Below are 21,489 nucleotides of genomic sequence, written 5' to 3'. Positions count from 1 at the left end.
TAGTAACACAGCTCTAGTTCCAGTATAGTTTATCTTGAATTCTAAAGGATATTTAGACATTTGTATATGGAGTATGGAGATCTGTCATCTGTTATATGATAAAGGATGATGTCTTGCTAGATAATTTCTCACCACATAATCATGTCTTTTGGGGTTATCTATGAGATACCTTTTCTACATTATGTAGACACTTTTGCAACCGCTTTTTTACTACTTCAATGAATATTCTCATCAATCAACAACTCCAGATTCCTTAATTGCAACCTTGTCTGTAATGTCAGGTGACAATCCTGAAACTACATCATAAACTCCATTTCTGTAAGCAAATTTAGATGACCAAAGTATTTGTTGAAAGCCCCTTCATCAGAATATTGTTGGTTAAGTTCATGTGAATGTTGCCAACAGAGCACCTTTTGATTCTACTCTCTAATCTTCAGGGTTTTGTGGGCTCACTATTATCCTCATCGTCTTGTTGGAGTTCAGGTAGAAATGGTTCTGAGACAAGTTGCTGCTATTATACTTTTATATTTTATCTTCTACATCCTAATAAACAGGTGAATAAAAGAGCTGCTTTTTGTAGTTGAATAAAAGTGTTATGATTCAATCTCTTCTTCTAAAGGCTCACTAAAAGGATCCTCAGTGCAACACCAGTAGTTGACAAGACAAGCAAGAATGATATGTATTTTTTCCCATTGAGTCTTGATTTCAAGATGCCAGGTTGTCTCATAATGTATTCAACCAGAGTTCTTTTTCTTCCTAATTTTATGTTTGATATGTCTTATCTGGAAGAGACCAAAGTATTTAGATAGCAGCAAATAGATTACTGGACATAGAGTCAAGAAAACCTGAGTCCAAATCCAGCCTCACACTTATCATGTGACTCTGCTCAAGTCACTTAACCTCTTTTTTCTCTTTTAGTCTTCTCATATGTAAAATGGGAAATATAATAGCACCTACTTTTCAGGGTTGTTATGAGGATCAAAATGAAAAGATATTTGTAAAGCATTTTGCAGAATTTAAATACTAGCTGTTATTATTTATATGTCATGTCACCTTGTCCATTGTTTCAATTTGACTTCTAGATTCAAGCTCAAAGCCTTTAGTTTCTACCATTCCTTGGCCTGTATTAAGAATTTTATACTAATTTAGTTCAAGTGGCATTTTGATATTGTTGAAGAAAGATTCCACAAGATGAAAGAGCTTTTTAATAGGTTTTTCAGAGGACTCATTTTTAGCTTGATGACCTCCATGTATATCATGATTTATAAGATATTTTGGTTCAACTGCTTCAACTTGGAGGCCACACTTAGTTGAATTTATGGCTTGGCCATAACCATAATGGACTTAAACTTTTGTTGTCAGAAAATGCTATATAACAGTTGTACTTAGCATTATCATGTTAATGGAATATTTTAAAAAGAGAAAAGTTTTTCAGGTGGACATTAAATACTGTAGTATCCTCAGTATCTTGGGTCTGTTTTGCATATTTGCAATTCCTGAGCAAGCTATGAGTGTGGAACTGAGTCAAAGACTTCAATTAAGATATTTGCAAATATCATGGAACTTTCTTGTTCAATAATTTCCAAATTGGTTGTTCTTTAGGCCCATAGAAGTTTTTAGCATACCCCTTTTGCTCCTTAATCATATTATTTTCTTTTAAAAGTTTATTTTTCTTTTATGATTTAAATTATGAATGCCTTCTCATAAAGTACATAAGCATATTATTGACCATACTTGTTTTTCTTTTTAAATCAAATTTTATTTTCCTCAATTTAAAAACTTACCTTTTCTCTCTTCTACATTCCCCTCCACCCACTGAGAAAGAAAGGAAACCAAAATCCCTGTTATAAATGTATAGTCAAATAAAACACCAAAATGATATGAAATTCTCAAGAATGAAATTCTGAAGGCACAAAAGAAAATAATTCAAGATGAAAAAAAAAGTAGTCTGAAGAAACTAATGCGGAGGCACAACTCTCCAACTAACTTAGTTGGGTTTTTTTTTCATGTATATTTAGAAGATGGAAACAAAGTCAAGTCTTAAGAAGGTGAATATAAGAGCAGGACATGGCCCTGTAAGAATAGTGTCAGGAATGCTAATGCCCAGAATGAGCTCCACTTGGAGAAGAACTCTAAGGTAGCAAAAAGTGAGGTTTTAATTATCTGGAGGAAATGAGAAGGATCAAAGAAGGGAAAAGAACATTACTTAGAATGGATGGAAAATGATCACTACAACTAAAACAGAATAGAACTATTCAGGTCAGAGAGTTCTAGAATCATTGGCACAAAACTAGAAGGGAACTTAGATGTCAACTAGTCCTTATACCTTTATTTTACATATAAAGAACTGAAACCCAAAACATAACCTGCCCATAGTTATACAGGTTTTAAGTGGCAAAGCCAGGATTTGAACCAAGGTCTCCTAACTCCAAAATCATTGTGATTTTTATTTTGCCTCTATTATTCCTGCCAAGGAAAATAACCTTTAGGCTAGAAATGGTGAGATAAAAATGACTCACACAGTTGATACCCTAGGGAAGGAAGGATATTATAAGAGAACAACACTTAGTTGCCTTTGTTTAAATCAGAGCCTGGCCAGGATTGACAGCATCCTCAAATCTTACCCCTGTCTTTCCCATTCCTTTCCCGTCCTCTGCTAATGCTTCCCTTCTGAAACAGCCTTCAATCTGCATTTTATATATCTAAAGTATACAACTTTTTGAATGTTGTCTCCTCTATTAGAATGTAAGCTCTTTGAGGTCATGAATGATGTTTTTTCTTTTCTTTGTACTTCTTTAGCACAGTGCCTGGCCCTCAATAAATGTTTGTTGACTGACTAGTAGATTGACCAACTAAGTCACCGTCAGTGATATTTGAAAAATTATAAAAATAAAATAGATACCACAAGATTAGAAGAAGTCAGATGAACCAATTTTTTTTTAAAATTGAGGGGGATAGAATCTACAAATTATAATCAATTAGTTTGAATTCAGTTCCTAAGGAAAGTTTCAATCTAATCATTAAAAAGAATAGAAAAAAAAAGAATAGGAAAAATGTCAAAGAAGGAAGCTCTGATGGTAAAGTGCCAGCCTGCCTTTGTTAAGAAGTCAAGCTATACTCTCCCTTGATTCCTTTTTTGATCAATTTTAGTAAACCAAGGAAATACTATCAATGTAGTCTTACCTGGATTTTAGTGAATTGTTTGATAAGGAGTTTCATCCTGTGCCTGTGGAAAAGTAAAAGAAATGTGGAACCAATAATAATAACAACTAGATGAATTCAGAACCATTTGAATTCTTGTATTATTAATTTGTTTCAGTTGTGTCCAACTCTTCATGATCCATTTTCATGTTTCTTTGGCAAAGATACTAGACTGGTTTGCCACTCCCTTCTCTTCATTTTACAGATGAGGAAACTGGACCAAGAGACTTAAGTGACTTACCCAGGGTCCCACAGCTAGAAAGCCACATTTGAACTCTACAAGAGACTGCTTCCTTTCCCCTTTCCTATCACGTTATCTCCTCTGCTCTTCATTCTACATTTCTATTGGTTTTATTTCTCTATCTGGATACTTTTCTCCTTTCCTTTTCAATTTGTACCCATTTTAACAAGACCTGCCAGTCTTCTTATGCATGTTTAAAGGTACTATATTCCTGATCCAAAGCCTATCATTCCTTTATTATATAGTATAGTTAGGAATCCCAATTCCTGTTCTCTAGTATTATCTTCCTAGCCAGCCATTTACATTCCCTAACTTACATTCCCTTTAAGGTCCTTAACTTTCGTTGACATCAGTGATGAAAGAAGTACCTTTACTCCTAAATCCTTCAGTATCCTGCCCAGGATTTCATAATCCAGACGAATCCTTTCCATGTTCCCTCTGACAGTGTTATTTGTTATGACATGAATCCCAGAAGTGATCATGGTACCGAGATTTGATAAGTCTCAAAAGGCTCTCTGCAACATCCTAAATGCATATGCTAAAGCAAGCCCACTTCCCAATTGTTCATAAAAAGTAACCTCCAAACTTCTCCACAGTCATCTACCACCACGATCCATCTTTTCTTCCGGAAGTTGGCAAGGCCAACCTTCATTACTAGGTGGTACCTTCAGCCATGGAGTGTGAGAATCTGGGCCTATCAGGATGAGTATTCTAACCATCTTCTTTGGGAAGAACCTTCTATCTGTATGCCAAGGCCTATATTTTAAGCTTCCTCCTCTAACTTCTAACCTCTAGATTCTCCTCATGCTGATTTAAGTTCTTCTGACTCCTTAGAATTTTTTCTTTATTTTCCTCTTAAGTCTTATCTTCTATCCAGCCTGGGAACACTATCTTCCCTGATGATCTTGAGAGGAGCAGTATTCTCCTTTACTACTTAATCCTCATATGGTTATTAAAGACTCCCAATCTTTGCAGAAATCCAGCAACTCCTCTTCAGTCAGGCCAGAGGAAATTTAGAAATGTACTGGTCTGTATGAGCAAACATGTTACACACCACCTGACAGGACAGTGAATTTGAGATAGAGAACAAGACACATTTTTGAGGTGTGACCCATGAGAGAATTTGTTTTTCTTGACTATACATATTGTTACAAGGGCTTTTTGGACTATTAGAATTTCAATCACATCCATGCAGTGCTGCCCAAATTCTGACACTAAATGGGAGGATTTCTCCAACCTCAGGACTAATTCAATAAACAATGATATAAGGGTCCTTCTTTTTTCCCAATGGGGGAAAGAAAGTTTGGAGGGAGAGAGAGTAAATTTTGTTAACTGAAAAAAAAAATTTAATTTAAGATAAAGAGCTAAAAATGTTTTAATGTATTGGGAATTTTTAAAAAATTGAGAAATGCCACTCAAGTAACCACTCCTCTCACCATCATCACTAACATCCTAGTTGCTCCTGCTTTTGTAACTAATACTCTATATGTCTCCCAGAAGATGCTCACCATAAATTATATATTTCCACATCATTATTTTTTTAACTCTTACTTTCTGTCTTAGTAACAACTCAAAGATGAGTTAGTCAAACAGGATTAGATGACTTGCCCATTAGCTAGGAAATTACCTGAGGCTAGATTTGAACTCAGGTCCTTCTGACTCCAGGCCTTATGCTCTAACCACTGTACTACCTATGTCTTGTTTATTGAACTAGTCCTGAGGTTAGAGAAATCCTCCCATTTTGTAAATAGTAGTTCTTCGTTTACATTAAGTGTCAGAATTTGGGCAGCACTGCATGGATGTAATTGAAATTCTAATAGTCCAAAAATCTTTCTGTTCCACAGTTAGTTTCAGCCTTCATGACCTTCCCTGTCTAGAAGCCCAGCTTCTCCAGAGGCATCCTGGTAATCAGCTGAGAAACCCAAAGGAGTTTTTGACAGAACGGGCCTCTACCTATATCCTAATACCCACCTTGTCTTCTTTCTGACAGTATCTTGCAACTGTTACTCTTTTCATCTGAGCAAGTAGCTACCTACATACTTAGAACTGCCCTCATGCTAGTTACAGTAATTTACTTAGTCACACCTAACCAGTACTATCTACCATTAGTTACGTGGGTCCCCTAACCACAGAGGATTGCCCATCAACATGTCAATAAAAGGTCTTAATCTGGTCTTTAATTTTTTTTTAATGTGTGACATAGCCATTTGATTTTAAATTGCATTAAACTTTCTGGAGCTATGCCAGGTGCTTGCTAGAATTTCCAGTGCTATCTGTATAATCTTTAGGTAGAAGGAGAAAAAAACTCCATTGAACTTTTGTGGTTATAAAGTTATTACAGTTTAGCTCTCCATCTGTTCATTGAACTTCCTGTGGGTTTTCATCAGATCGCATGATTGACAGCACAGACAGGCTTTAAAGCCTTTGGTCTGTCTCTTCATACCCAAGCCCCAACCACTAAATCAGACCTTTGCTTTCTCTATGAGGCAGAAGGCAGGATGTCCCACTGTGGTAGGTTGATTCACTGAGGCTAATAAAAAGTTCTGGCCTAAGCTTGAGATTCTAGCATTACTTCTGGCTCCAAAAATCAAAACAACAAGATTGCTGTAAATAGCTTTGGTTTAAGACCAAATACAGGAGATGGGATATCTCTCCTCATTGAAATGAGTGACAGAGCAACTTCCCCCACCAAAGAGAAGCAGAGACTGGCTGGGGAAAGCTTCCTCAGCTTAGAAGGAAACACATTCTCTGGGTTTTCCCCATTGGTTACAGAAAGGATTCTTACATTAGACCTGTCAACTCAAAATTTCCCAACTCCACCTTCTGCCCTCGGCCTCCTTCCTTGCCAGCTCCCAAAGCCCTCCCATCCCTGCCTTCCAGCCGTCATATAAAACTAGTAGTCAAGAGCTAAGAGGGTTAAATGAAACAGACTTTCTTGAACATGTTTCATCATTCTTAGCAGAGCTGAAAAATAAGGGAGGGAAATAGCTTTTCTAAAGTGTTGATTTGGTCCTTGTAATATAGTAGAAGATGCTGGATTTGGAAACAGACCTAGATTCAAATCCTGGCTCTACTACTTACCATATGACCTTGGGCAGGTGACTTCTCTGAACTTCAATTTCTTCCTTTCTAAAAGGAGACAAAATATTGAACCAAATCATCTATCTCTGTAGTCTCTTCCTGCCCTAAATCCATGACTCCATGGTTAAAGAGATGTCATTGAGAATACCAGAAGACATGTCATTTGGTGGCTTTACTACTAAGTGCTTTTATATTTTATTTTTCTAAGCATTTCAACCCCTCCGAAACATATTTCCCCAAATTCTTAATCCTATAGTTTTATGAAGGATGCTTTTATTTATCAGTTTAAATGTTATCTACCCAGCTGCCTTCAAGACTCAATTCGTGTCACCTTATCTAAAAGACTTTTTCAGGATCTCAAGTGTTGCTAGTTTCCCCATATCCATACCCATACCCTGAAATTACTTTGTATTTATTAACATATAATTTAACTCTGTGTATATATGGAATATAAAGTCCTAGTAGGCTGGGTCTATTTCATTTTGCCTTTGTGCCAGTGCCAAGCACATACCAAACATTTAGCAAATGATTATTGAATTGAGTGGAATTGAACTAATTTCAAAAAAGCCACATTCTCACTAAATCAGATTGGATAAAGAATTTTAAAAAAATCAAAATTAGATTACATCTACGTTAGAAAAAGTACTACTTTCTTTATCACACTGCTTTAGAGAAATGCTTTGTTGTAAGGGGAAAATGGGCAAGCTTACCACCTAGTGTCTTCAAATGTTGGGAGACCAACCATGGGGGGGGGGGGGGGCGGTCTTTTTTTGTGTGCAATTTTAGCTTTCTCCTAATGCTTCTAAGAGTTCACAAAAAGTACCAGACAAAAAGACTAAGAAAGAACAGTTTTTTCCCAGCCCACAAGGACACTTCAAGGAGAGAGAGTTACTATAATATAGGTTCAAGAGTATAACTTTGTGTCCTAAATAAAACCCAGGGCAAAGACTTTGAGTTTTTTTGGAATAAGAACACATTTGTGCTACTTCAGTCACAATCTATTTATACTTGAAAGACATACTTAAAAGTAGTAGAAAACAACCCTAAACTAACTAGTATACACAAATATTAAACTTGTCATTTTAGCCCTATTAGTTCGCTAAGTAAATAGCTACAACTAAGTAAAAAAAAACAACTAAGTAAATAAGCTACAGACCATTTAAACAAAAAATACCTATCTAGAAGAGACCTAGAAAGTAATCTATCCCCAACCCATATTTTTTTACAGATGAGAAAGCTTTATCTTTATTTTTTAAGTTGGGGAGGGGGGATTTTTCTTCGCTTTTAAAGAAGTTTGTAACCAATTAATTCATATAACAATTATGTATTCCTATAACAACTATGTATCTGTAGAACAACTGTGTAAACCATACACCTATTTGCCCTCTTCACTGAGATTGCCACAGTAAGATTGAACAAATACAGTTAAATAGCACTATAAATTTGCCTGAGAACAGAGTTGCAGAGTGGGTTTAGCTGGGTAAAAGATAGTTAACTAGTGGTTTTTTCCCCCTTTTTAAATGTTTTGCTCATGCTCTTTCCTTTTTTAAAAAAAATTTCAGAGGCATTTTCCAGTGCTTACTGTCCTTAACAATAGAACTCTCCCTTGTACCAACAACAACAACAACAAAAATATATATATATATATATATATATATATATATATATATATATATATATAGTAAAGTAGAACAAATCACTGGACTAGCCATATCTCAAATCATATATATTTAAATATATTTCATTCCCTACTGAGAGTACACCAACCTCTCTGCCAAGAGTCCAGGGGGATTCCACAGTGTTTTTCTGTCCAACTTCTAATGTCAGTTAATTGCCATTTTGATCCAAGTAAATTCTTTCAGTGTTCTTTTCCTTTATGTTATTGTGGTCATCGTAAATTATTCTGCTTTTGCTTATGTCACTGTGCTTCAGTTCTTACATGTCTTCCAAAGTTTCTCTGAATTCTTCCTATTCATATTCTCTTAGGACACAACAATATTTCATCACATTCCTATATCATAGTTTGTTCAACCATTTCCAGACAAATAATCATCCACCTTTTTTCCCCCAAAAAAGCAACACATTCTGGTATTTAATTTAGCATGTGAGGTCATTTTATTTTTTTTATTTGTTGTTAGTTATGTCAAAATTCCCAGGTATCAAAATTCCTTTCCTTCCTTCCCCACAGTAGAGAAGGCATCAGTTCACCACACAAAAAAAAAAGATGATGTATATATAAACTATGTGTATTTCTGTTTATCAGTTCTTTCTCTGGAGGTGAACACTTACAAGTTATTCTTCAAACATTAATACTATAGTTGTATATAATGTTCCCCCTTTTTAAATGTTTTGCTCATGCTCTTTCCTTTTTTAAAAAAAATTTCAGAGGCATTTTCCAGTGCTTACTGTCCTTAACAATAGAACTCTCCCTTGTACCAACAACAACAACAACAAAAATATATATATATATTATATATATATATATATATATATCTTGGTTCTACTCATTTCCCTTTTCATAATTTTATATAGGATTTTTGTTTTTTTAATTAATCTGCTCAGCATTTCTTGGGGTGCAGACTGCCCACTTCCTTTTTTGTTTGTTTGGGTTTTTTTTTTCTACTACAGAAAGTGTTCCTGTGTTTCTGACTCGAGAGTTTCATTTTGCAGATAAAGATCCTCATATCCAGAAAGGTCAAGTTATTTGCCCCAGGTATTTGAGGAAAGTTTTAGAGAATGTTGACAGGAAATGGGAAATAGACAAATCATATTGAGATTCTATACAAAATTATGCCTTTGATTTTTTTAAATAATGCCTTATAGAGAGGATCACAAAAGAAAAAATGAAAATCTTCTGTTATAGAAAATTAAAGTTTTGCACAAACAAAATCAATGCAGTTAAAATTAGAAGGGAAAACATTTAACTGAGGGGAGGGCAATCTTTGCAAGAAGTTGCTCGAAAGTTTCATATCCAGGGTATATAAGGAACTGATTCAGATCTATAAGAATAAGAGCCATGCCATGAGCTAACAGTTTCCAAGGAAGAAATCCAAGCAATTAACAATCATTGACAGGAAGGGGATGCTTCAATCTAGTAATAATTAGGAAAAATGCACATTGAAGCAATTCTGAGGGTCTATCTCACACCTGTTAGATTGGCAAATATAGGAAAAAAAGGAAAATAAAAGATGTCGAGGGGACTTCAGAAAACAGACACACTAATACACTGTTGGTGAAGCTATGAATTGGTCCAGTTATTCTGGAAAATAATTTGGAACTGTGCCCCAAAAGCCACTTCTAAGCCTAGCCCTGAGATAGAGAGAGAAAAAGGCCCAAATGTACAAAAATATAGTAGCTCTTTTTATAGTGACAAAGAACTAAAAAATAAGGGGCATCTACCAATTGGGGAATAACTAAACAAATGATCAAATATTAGTACAATAAAATATTATTGTATCATAAGAAATTACTAAATTGATAGTTTCAGTGGAACCTGTAAAAAACTCTTTGAACTAATGTAGATTAAAGTGAGCAGAACAAGCAGAAAATTTATACAATGACAACTTCATAAAGAAGTCAACTCTGAAAGATTTTCAAACATTCAAAACAGTGATAAATCATGTTTCCATAATAATGTTGTATGCTCTCCACCTGAAAAAGAGGCTTTGAACTCAGGATTCAGAATTGAGATACATTCTTAAACATGACCAATGAAGGAATTTATCCCACTTGACTATATATATTTGTTATGGGGGGGTTGTTTTTTTTCTTTTTTTATTGTTGTTATTCAGTGACAGATAGGGAATAGAAATGATAAGGAGAAAAACTACTTGTTCATTGGGAGAAATTCATTGGGGAAAGTAAGAGATACCACAAAAATAATAAAATAATGATACTGTGAATATTTTTAATAAGAATACTGCCAAATTTCCTGATGGATGATAAGAGCCCTGAGCTCCTGTCCTAGGTTGCTTCTATTGACAACTAGTAAAAGAATCAGTATCCTCACTCCCAATAACTTTATCTATATGATATATGATAATAAAAATGAATTATCTATTCTGAATGTGCATTGGCTTCTGCCTCCTTAGCCTCAAATGTCTTCTTTTTCTGTGGACATGCCACATAATCTTATCAAAAGGTCATTTGCATTTAGTTTATACCCCATAGTCAGTCCAAATGGTTAATGAAGTAGAAAGAAGCATGGATTTAAACCTCAACTCTAGCACTTACTTGGTGCATTACCATAGTAAGTCACTGAAGTTCTGTGAGCCTCAGTTTCTTCATATGTAATATTCTTACTTTACCTACAAGAAAGCATTTTATAAGACTATATGTAAGGGTTCGTAAGTGCTATATGAATGTGTTGATATTTAATAGGAATACTATGCAAATTTAAGCTATTATTATTATGTGACCCTTTTTTACTCAGGAACAAAACCAAAATTTCACTTATCTCTTCATTTGAAATCTATGATACCTGGAAATGGGAAGGGCATTAACCCTTTGGAGAAATATTGACAAATCTGAAATAAGCTTATCCTTTCTAAGATGTTTTTATAAATGACTTTGTTCTTTTAGACTTCCTTGGTATAATTCAGAATTATGCCCAAAAGACTATAAAACTATGCATACCCTTTTACCCAGAAATACCACTCCTAGGCCTATACCCCAAAGATATCAAAAAAAAAGGGAAAGATGTATGTGTGCAAAAATATTTATAGCAGCTCTTTTTGTGGAGGCAAAGAATTGGAAATTGAAGGGATGCCATCAATTGGGGAATGGTTGAACAAGTTGTAGCATATGATTGTGATGGAATTCTATTGTGCTATAAGAAATGAGGAACAAAATAGTTTCAGAAAAACCTGGAAAGATTTCTATGAACTGATGCAAATCAAAGTGAGCACCAGGAGAACATTGTTCACAGTAATAGCAATATTACAATGATCAAATATGAAAGACAGCTACTTCAGATTAATTATCCAAAACAATTCCAAAAGACCAGTGTTGAAAAAATACTACCCAGGGGCAGCTATTGATTCTAAAATGGAAGGTAAGGGTTTAATATATATATATTTATATATTTATATATATATATATATATTTATATTTATATTTATATTACCTACCTCCAGAGAGAGAACTGATGAACTTTGCAAATTGAAGCATACTTTTAAGTTTATATTTGTTTCTTACTTTTTGTTTTCTGTAAGATGGCTAATATGGATATATATTTTGCATGACTTCACATGTATAATTGATATCATTAAAAAACAACAACAACCTTTCATCTTAGAATCAATACAAAGTAATGGTTCCAAGGCAGAAGAATGGTAATAGCTATGCAAGGGAGGTTAAGTGAGTTGCTCAGGACTACACAACTAGGAAGTGTCTAAGGCCAAATTTGAACCCAGGACCTCCTGTCTCTAGGTCTGGCTCTCAGTCCACTGAGCCACCTCCTGCCCCCTAATTAATATTATATTGATTACCTTCTCAATGGGTGGGAGAAGGATGGGAGAGAGGAAAGGAATTTTGAAATCAACATTTTTTTTAAGGAAGGAAGGAAGAAAACAAAATTTAAAAAAAAATACCTTCCAGAAAACAATTCCTCAGTATTTGTTTCTGAGTTTCCAGATTCATGCCCATCATTTTTTTCTTTTATTTATGGATGTACAAATGAAAGCTCCAAATGGGAAAGCGCACCTTTAGCTGCCATGAAAAAAACTAGGAAATTTAATACCTCATTTTTTTATACTACACTGATATAATTTCTCCCAGCAGCCAGCCCAACCATTAATTTGACTACTTCAAGATCTTAGGATCATAACTATGAAAGACTAAACTATCATCAACAAAACAAGGTTCCAATATAACCCTAAAGGACTCAAGATGATTTTTTAAAAGGGAGGGAAAAGCTGTCTATAGCCAAAAGAAGGCACTGTTGGAATCTGTAAATCAAAGAGCATATCCTTCACTTTATTTTCTTCATGGGTTTTTTATATTGTATGTGTGATATATCTTCATTCACAACATGGGGAATATGGAAATATGTATTGCATGAAAGTACTACGATAACCTATATGAGACTATTTACCTCTTCAGGGAGGGGTGAGAGGAAGGAGAGAGAAAGAATCTGAATCACAAAATGTCAGAAAACAATTCTCAAAAATTGTTTCTACATATAATGGAAAAAAATAAAATTCAATTTAAAAAATCATAGGATCATAAAAGTAGACCTAAAGAAGACTTTGGAGATTATCAGTTTATCATAAGAATTAGAACTTAGAGCTCATCTGACCCAACCATTCCGTTTTACAGATGAGGAAACTGAGACCCTGATAAATATCCAGAGATTAAGTGACTTATCAAAGACTATATTCAAATCCAGATCTATTTATCTCAAATCCAATGCCCAGCTCTTTATACGTGAATGATGCTTTACAATTTTCCAGGAATGTTCACATATATGATCTTAATTGATAACATTTTGGGTGTCAAACTCACTTTTACAGATAAGGAAAAGTATGATTCTTTAAGGTTCAAAATAACTTCACCAAGGTCACATAGCTGATAAGAAGTAGAATTGGGACTTGACCTTAGATTTTCTGATTCCTTCCTCATTATTCTTTCCACAATCACTAAATTGGCTATTAAATTACCACTGAAAAGCTAAAGTAGACATCATCTTTGATCAGTGTGAACACTTGATCACAAAATCAACATAAAACTGCTATTGGCAGATAAACTGAATGAAAACTGGGATATGCTTTTTTTTAAATATAGTGACTAATATGAAAGTTAATAGGCCTTACCACTTTGGCTACTGCCCAACCCAGAAGATTTTGCATATTGAGAAAGCTATAGTTATTATTTACTGGGTCAGTGTTAAATGTGTAATTTGCTTTCAGATTACTAACAGTCATTAAGTCATTCTTGCTGCTACTAAGATGTTTCCTGTGCCTTTGTGGGTACATTTCACCTGTGGATGGCAAAATGATTATCATTTCAGATATAAACACAAGCCAAAATAAAGTGGGAGGCAAATCTCACCTCCCTTTTCACCATATTACTGGGGGAAATCAGCTATTTGGAAAGTGAGATTATTTTCAGAGGTGCTCACTCCATCTTTAGTGATCCAGAAAGTGTTTCATTCATACTTACTTTTAACATTTTCTAGTTAGTTAGTCATCAGGATTTCCCCTGTCATAAAGGAATGTAAAGAGTTTTCCATATCAAACTGTTGAATATTTCCTATCTTTATTAAAAATAATTTCTGTGTAAGTAGTTCAATTTGTTTAAATTCCCTACTTTATACCTCATGGAGACTATGTGCCTCAATCTTGAATGTATTTTCTCACATCCTTGCTTAAGAACTTTGGGGGAAACCCCTCCCCCAAATATGTTACTGGGCTGGAAAAAAAATCTTTCATTTTCTTGAGTCATTTCCTTTTGAAAAACACCTTTGTAGTTTAGTCTCAATCATAGGAGCAGTGAATGTGTAAACTAAAGAAAATTTCTTAGGCCATTTATCCATGAATTAATAGAATATTGATATTCTAAGTGGAATAAAGAATACTATTTAGTAGAAATTTTTTTCTTTTACATGTTGCCTGTCAAAATCACTAACTATTCCTAGGAAGAATTGAGGTATGGAGAAAAAGTAAAGTACTTAACTTTTCCATCATAATAGGAAAATAACTTTCCCTCTCCATATACAGGATCCCCGAATATTTCTTTATTGGTCTCATTATTGTGGGTATATTTGCTGTCACTTCATTCAGAATTTGGTAATAACTTTATTGACACTAAAAAGTTATCCTCACTTGAAAAGTCTAGGAAATCAGTGAATTTTATAAAATCTAAGGGTTTCTTCCTCTATAATTCTTTAATCCAGAGTGTGGATGGGGGATTAGAGGGATGGGGGCTTTGCTACTACCACAAATGATCTTAGATCTCTCATTAAGGAACCTGGAAATGATTCAGAATCCCTGAATAAATACTGGCAGCTCAGTTAAAGGAAGAGTATACATAAAATCTCCCTCAAAATCTAGAATTTTGGCTTCACATTCATAATAAAGAACTAAGTTGTAACATTGCTTGATTAAAGTAAAAAAAAGAAAGTCCAGGATTTTACAGATATTGGTGTTGAAAAGGGGATATGGGGCAGAGAGAATTCTTGAGTTTAAGCCATCTTTAAAAATTTTCACAGAATACTCATCCAGTTCATACATACCCAGAGTAACCTGGGCTTGGTTTTAATTCTAGTTGTATGGGCAGGTGCTCTTTGTGTTAAGCTGATGTGTTAAATTAACATGAATGACTGAACAAGGGAAGTGTCTGGATACTTATTTCCATGTTTTTGTTGCTCCCTCGGGCACAAACAAGCACTAGGGGTCAATGTAAAAATAAACCTGAATAGCAAGTGGCCAACCAGTCTAGGGAGTGTGCTGTTGGCCCCCAAAAAAGATACACAAACACTGAACTAGAGGGAAGCCAAGAGGAGCTCCCTTTGTCATTCATAGTCAAAGCCAGTCCTCAGTTCTTTCTTCTTTGTCTAACTCCGCACGACAAGTGGTAGTTTCTTCCTCCTCTTGGCCATATCCTTATAAATAATGAAATGGCTCTGATTTTATCTTCTCTCAATGATCCCAATGGCTTTGAATTGTGTCTCTGCCAAACAGCTGGAATGGGTTGGAACTTCTGAATAGAAGTCGATTTAATAAGGTAGGAGCAGTAGGCAAGACGACAATGACATGTAGGCTCTTTTGATTTTGAATTTGTTTTTTCTCATCCAGAGCTTCAACCAGTCCTGACTTTCCTAGAAGTATGGCCAGTAACCACTCATTTGCTACTACATTACTGATCACTTATACTTCTGATAGTTTGAAAATTGGTTTAGACTGCCCCTGAGCCTTTGGGCACAGAGAGGGTCTAGTGCTATGAGATCTGAGTAGAGCATTCCATGGCTGGGCAGAACAGCCTACTTTTTTTTTAACCATTTTTGTCTTAGTATCAATTCTAAGAGAGAAGAGAGCCAAGAGTGAGGCAAACAGGGTTAAGTGACTTGTCCAAGGTTATACAACTAGGAAGTATCTGAGGCCAGATTTGAATCCATGTCCACTCAACTCCAGGTCTGGTGCTTTATCCACTATACTACCTAACTGCCCCTACCTGTTATTCTTAGTAGATGATGCTTTTAACAATATGGGACTTAGGGGGCAGCTAGGTGGCTTTGTAGCTGAGAGCCAGGCCTACAGATGAAAGATCCTGGGTTCAAATCTAGCCTCAGGCACTTCCGAGCTGTGTGACCCTGGACAGGTTACTTAACCCCCATTGCCTAGCCTGTACCACTCTTTTGCTTTGGAAGCAATACACAATATTGATTCTAAGATGGTAAGTAAGGAGATATATATAAGACTTAGCTAGCAATATAAGGAATCTCAGTTCTTTCCACTCTTTAAGATCATAGATTTAAAGCTGTAAAGAATCTTTTAGAGATCTTTACCCAGGCCTTTTCTCTCACTTGAGTGCCCTCTTCTCTGGTAACCCAGGGCCATTCCTTTAAGAGCTGACTCAAAACTTAGCTTCCTGTAAAAGCCTTCCTTGACCAGCTGCTCCTTATTCTAATGGGCAGCTAGATGATGTAGTGGATAGAGGGTCAGATCTCTAGAGTCAGGAGGACCTAAGTTCAAATGTGGCCTCAAACACTTCCTAGCTGTGTGACCCTGGGAAAGTCACTTGACCCCCATTGCCTATCACTTACAGGTCATCTGTCTTGGAACCAATATACAGTATTGATTCTAAGATGGAAGGTAAGAGAGGGAGAGAGAGAGAGAGAGAGAGAGAGAGACAGAGAGAGAGAGAGAGACAGAGAGACAGAGAGAGACAGAGACAGAGACAGAGAGAGACAGAGAGACAGAGAGAGACAAAGAGAGACAGAGAGACAAAGAGAGACAGAGGGAGGGAGGGAGAGAGACAGAGAGAGAGAAAGAGAGACAGAGAGAGGGGGGGAGGGAGAGAGAGAGAGAGAGAGACAGACAGACAGACAGACAGACAGACACAGAGAGAGAGAGAGAGAGAGAGGTAGGGAGGGAGGGGGGGGGGAATATGGTTCTATCCCTTTGAGATGTTTATAATCCAAGACAAGAAGGTAAGGGTTTGAAAAAATTAGGTATTCTCCACAAAGAGTTAAAATGAGTAAGGTCTGGCCCACACCTTGGACTAAGTTATCCAATACCAACATATGCTAACACACACCCACGCTGTACCATCTGCATTAGGACCTAGAACAAGATGAAGTAACTGAAGGTATTCCGCACCTTTACTAGTACTCTTCCACAGTCCTCCTCCCTTACCTTGGTCCTCCAGATACCTAGCCCTACCTCCAGGCATATATGAGTTGGGGCATTTTGGGGTGGGCCATAGACTCCACATGAGGCAGTTGAGAAAAGCCCCCCATTCTCCAGGCCTGGGAAGCCAGCTATTCTAGTTTTGAGTCAGTCAGCAGAAGTAGGTTAGCAGTAAAAATAGAAAATCAAAAGCCCCAAATCATGATCCGGTGCTAAAATCTAAGCGCCACCTTGGGACTGCTCTACCTCGCAACTTCTCACTTGTCACACAGTTGGAACTGAAAGATACAGATTTTGTCATATGGAAATCCATTATCTGAGCTCTTGGACTAGCTCCAGCCCTTTGAGCCGCCCAGCAAGCAGTGGGGTGTCTACCTAAAAAGCAAAGGTCACTGCCATCTCCTCCCTCGCAGTGGGCCTCCGCCTAGGCCAGCAGAGCCCAGAACTGTAACCCTGAGAGTGCCTCTGACCTAGGTGGGCTTTAGTTGATACAATCAGCCTCACATCCTACTGCCTCGTTTACCCTGACTTTATCTTAAGCGTTTTCGTTCCTCTTTAGCCCTATTCGAGTCTAAGAACACCTGCCAGCTTCGGGCTGACTGAGCCCTGAGTAACATGTCTACCAGGTAGAGCCAGATCTAATTGTAGAATAAAAGGTGTTTGCTTGAGCTTTCACCGGTTTCCCCTTCTTGGTCTTTCTCTCCTCTCAGGTCACTGGCCTGGGTCTCACCCATTCCCCCAGGCTCTTGCTCTCGGCTGACCAGTAGCTAATCCTTCCTATTGTTGTTCAGTCATTTCAGTGGTGTCTGATTCTGTGGCCCCATTGGGGGTTTCCTTGGCAAAGGCACTGGAATCATTTGCCATTTCCTTCTTCGCCTCCTTCTATAGATGAGAAGGTGGAGGCAAACAAGGCTAAGTGACTTGTACGCCGCTGGTGAGTGTCTGAGGCCAGACTTGAACTTGGATTTTCCTGACTCCGGTTCCTCTTACCTTGTCTAAACTGGCAGGGATGCCCCAAAGCCAAAATGCCGAAAGGAGGCTAAGGAGGAGTCCCGCCCAGCCGTGTGGCGCTCGGGCAGCAGAACTCCTAGAAGGGATTAATTCTGTTTGTCACCATTGTCCTCTGTGGGACACGGGGAGGATTGAGAGGGCCCATTGGCAGATGGTGAGAGCACACTGGTCTGGGCATTAGGCTGTTTTGGTTTGCGGGGTGGAGGCTGCTGGTGGCACTAGGAGCTGGGACAGGGAGTTCAATTGATCTCGTTCCACTTTCAGAAATTTCCGGAGCTGAAGTTCAAGTACGTGGAGGAGGAGCAGCCCGAGGAGTTCTTCATCCCCTACGTCTGGTCTCTTGTATACAACTCTGCGGTCGCCCTGTACTGGAACCCACAGGACATCCAGTTATTCACAATGGATTCCGGCTGAGGGCCCAGGCCTGGCCTGCCCCTGTCCCTACCCCACCCCACCCCTCGCAAAGCAGCTCTTCTAGTTATCTGTTCCTGGAGGAGACAGGCCTGTGCACACTCTAGACCCGAAGCTTACAGAGAATGGAGCTTTCTAACCTTGTATAGTGTTTGACTTTGGAATTTCATAGGAGACAGTAGGAGAGCACCAAGCATAGAAGGTGGGACAGAAAAGAAAAAGGACAAAAACACAGTAAGAATAAAAGTCTCCTATGTGACGTTTCATTTGGTTTCTCAACCGAAAACCTAGATAGAGCTTATCCAGAGTTGATGCTTTATGAACTCCACTTAATACTGCTTATTCCTTGTTTAAGGGTTCAGAGGGACTTGGGGGGTGGCACTGTCTGGGGCTTTTGTTGGGGGGTTGTTAATGCTAAGAATGGGTAAATGAGAAAAGCCAAGTTAACAAGCTGACTGAACAGGTATTCAGGGAAATGAAACTTAAAGCATATAGACCTGGTTACCTTTCAAAGAGGCCTCCTTTTAACCAGCTTTGTGTATTTATTTGCCTTTGCTTCTATGCAAACCATTCTCCCAAAGAAGGAAAAATATTCCTGGCACTAAAGCAGCCCTCATTCTCTGAGTGGGAAGAAAAATAGAGGCCAGGGTGCTGCCTGGGGAATCTATCAGCCATCTATTGGTCACTGGGGGAAGAAGTTCATTTCAAAAGCAACTTATTTCGTTACTTTCAGTGGGTAGGGGAAGAAGCAGGAAAGATCAGTCTATTCAATGAACATGGATAAGCTCTAGGTTAGTCACCCTGCTAGGCTGGAGTTACAGAAATGGAAACCACTGCAAACCCCACCAGCCCTCCTCTTGGGGATCAAGCCTGATAAAGGGAAACAGCCATGTACACAAATAATTGAGTTGGGGTAGAGTGAAGGCCAAACAAAGGGCCGTTGGAAATTTAAAGAAGACTGTTGCAGCCAGGGCAGGATTAGAGAGGCCTTCATGGTGGAGGTGGCCCTAATGGCCAAATCCCTTTGAAGACAAAAAGCATGTGTTTTCTCTTCCCATTGGATCAGAAAATCTCCCCGCTTGCATCCCTGCACGGAGCCACTGATTTAGCCAAAGAGAGGAAGCTCAGGAAGGAACTCCCCAATGGAAGCACTAGGCACAGCAATGGGCATTTTGGCCACCATCTAACTTTAGCATCCATCATGTGCAATTTGTCCATCTTAGAAGCTGTACACAAGAATGTGTTTCATCTTAACTTGGGGGGAGGGGGCAACCAGTACCATTTTTTTGAAGATGTTCAGTAAACTGCTTCTTTTCAACCAAGACAGCAAAATGCCAGGCAGATAATGTTAGAAATCATTCTCCTTTTTCAAAGCTAATATCATTTGGTGAATTTCTGGACATTTCCTTGCTTCAAGGTCAGAGGTCCTGAGCGACTTGGGTCTACTGGCTTTTTTAAATGACCCTCTGACTGGCCTAAAAAAGGGTCAGCTACTTTGAGAGAATTGACACTGGTGTCGAGCTTTCCGCCATCAAGCTCCTTTCATCTCTTACCTCATTTGAGCCCCCCAACAGCCATAGAGTTAGAGCAGGTGGCATCATCTGCTTTTGAGTCCCAGCACCTAGAAGCAATGACACTCTCCTTGCTGACCTAGTTAGTGGCAGAGTGAAAACGTGAAGCCAAGTACTCTCTGGCCAACCAATATCCTGCCTCCTGGGGATGTTCCTTTCCTGCTCCTATGGAAACTGTCTCTTTTAGGTAAGCATACATAGGTACCAGGGTACGACGGACAAAAACACTCAGCACAGCATCCCCAGAAAAGAGTATTCTTAGTTACTTTCCCTTTAGACCTCTGGCTTTGAGAAAGAGGAACAGCAGCGTTCTCTTGTAGAAAGAGGAAATCATACGTAAGCAGAAGTAATATTAAGGTAGGCCTTGGAAAATGGCTCACAGCTTTGAAAGCAATGTGCAGAATGGTTTTGTGGCTGGTTTAATTCTTGTTCTTTCCCCATTAGAGGCACCAAGAAGAGATATTTGGCAAGGCTGCCCTACCTTCCCCGGCCCCCCAAGATCTGGGGCCTGGATAGGACTGCTGGGCCCTCACCAAAGTATAGGGCAAGAGTTACGTAGGGCTCCAGTGAGAGGAATTCATGACTATCCCAAGCTCAGCAGCCTTGCTGGTCATTAAAACTAGGGAAGCAAAGGAGGCACTAGATAGAGCCAGGCTGCCAAGCTCTCCCCCTCCCCCCACCATCTGGCCTTGCTGAGCTGATGTTCTCCTGAGCTTAAGAGGAGCAAGTTGGTGCCCCAACAAATCATTTTCTTTCTGTCTCTCTTTTTTAATTAACCACACAGTGGAGGGATTCAGCAGGCCAGCAACACAGCTGGGGCCAAAGCCTCCAACTTCAGCTGGAGAAAGAGACAATTACCAGAACTACAGTGCCAGCCTGAGGGGTGGTGGAGGCTGGGAGCCAAGATGCATGAGTAGGCCAGGTTCCTCACCCACGCTCACCCCTGCGCCACTGTCCCTCACTCAGCTCTGAAACGCCAGCCACCTCGATACCCTTCCTTCCTGACTGTGTGAGAGACTTATCTCATAATAAAAATGAGGTAAATAATTCAGATGGCTCTTGTATTCATTTTGCATGCCAGTTTGCTTGCAATTCATGATGGGGTGGAGGGGGTAATCATAATCTTTTTTAGTTATTTTACACATAGTAGGAGATAATAAAGTTATGCTTTTTCCACTGGGCAGGGCTCTCATGCTCAGTTGGAAATTATTTCCCTCTTATTTTGGCCAAAAGAATGAAGTTGTGATAGTGTGATAGAGCATAGTTTTTGTTCAATGCCACACTGTCACGATATTTATTTTTATGCCTTTTCTTCCCTTTCAAAGGCTCATTTGCTATCAGAGTTAAGGCATTGGGGGGGGGGGGGGGGCCAGAAAAAAAAGAACAAAACTTCACTTTGACCAACTCACCTCCCCAGCCCTCTGTGACTAGTAAAAATGTACTTAAGTGGAATGCAATGCACCATTCAAAAGTTTGTTAGGATATATGCAGTCGCCTCTTCTTCCTTTGAATTCGGAGTATATGTTGTTGAAGAGGGATGACAAAGTCAACCAGCAATGAATATTCCTTAGGAACCCAGGACTGGCAGAATAGTCAAAGGCAGGAGGCAGAGGGGTGGAGAATT

At 38.2% G+C, this 21,489-nt stretch overlaps 1 protein-coding gene across 12 annotated transcripts in view; it reads left to right on the top strand.

Annotated features, from left to right (window-relative positions):
• The window catches only part of DYM (dymeclin), a 617,255-nt gene extending 596,339 nt beyond the window's left edge, over positions 1-20,916 (top strand). For 11 of the 12 annotated variants that reach the window (XM_003340591.3, XM_056824411.1, XM_056824408.1 and 8 more), the window contains one exon: positions 18,148-20,916. In XM_003340591.3, the coding sequence (XP_003340639.1) occupies positions 18,148-18,297 (150 nt within the window). In that variant the 3' untranslated portion in view covers positions 18,298-20,916. The remainder of the gene's footprint in view (positions 1-18,147) is intronic. The other variant, XM_056824409.1, reaches the window with a different exon arrangement.
• Positions 20,917-21,489: the final 573 nt, after the last annotated feature.

This window comes from Monodelphis domestica, chromosome 3, assembly GCF_027887165.1.
Source record: "Monodelphis domestica isolate mMonDom1 chromosome 3, mMonDom1.pri, whole genome shotgun sequence".
Taxonomy (NCBI): domain Eukaryota; kingdom Metazoa; phylum Chordata; class Mammalia; order Didelphimorphia; family Didelphidae; genus Monodelphis; species Monodelphis domestica.
The sequence above is the reverse complement of the archived record's forward strand: the minus strand, read 5'-3'. Positions and strand labels throughout refer to the sequence as shown.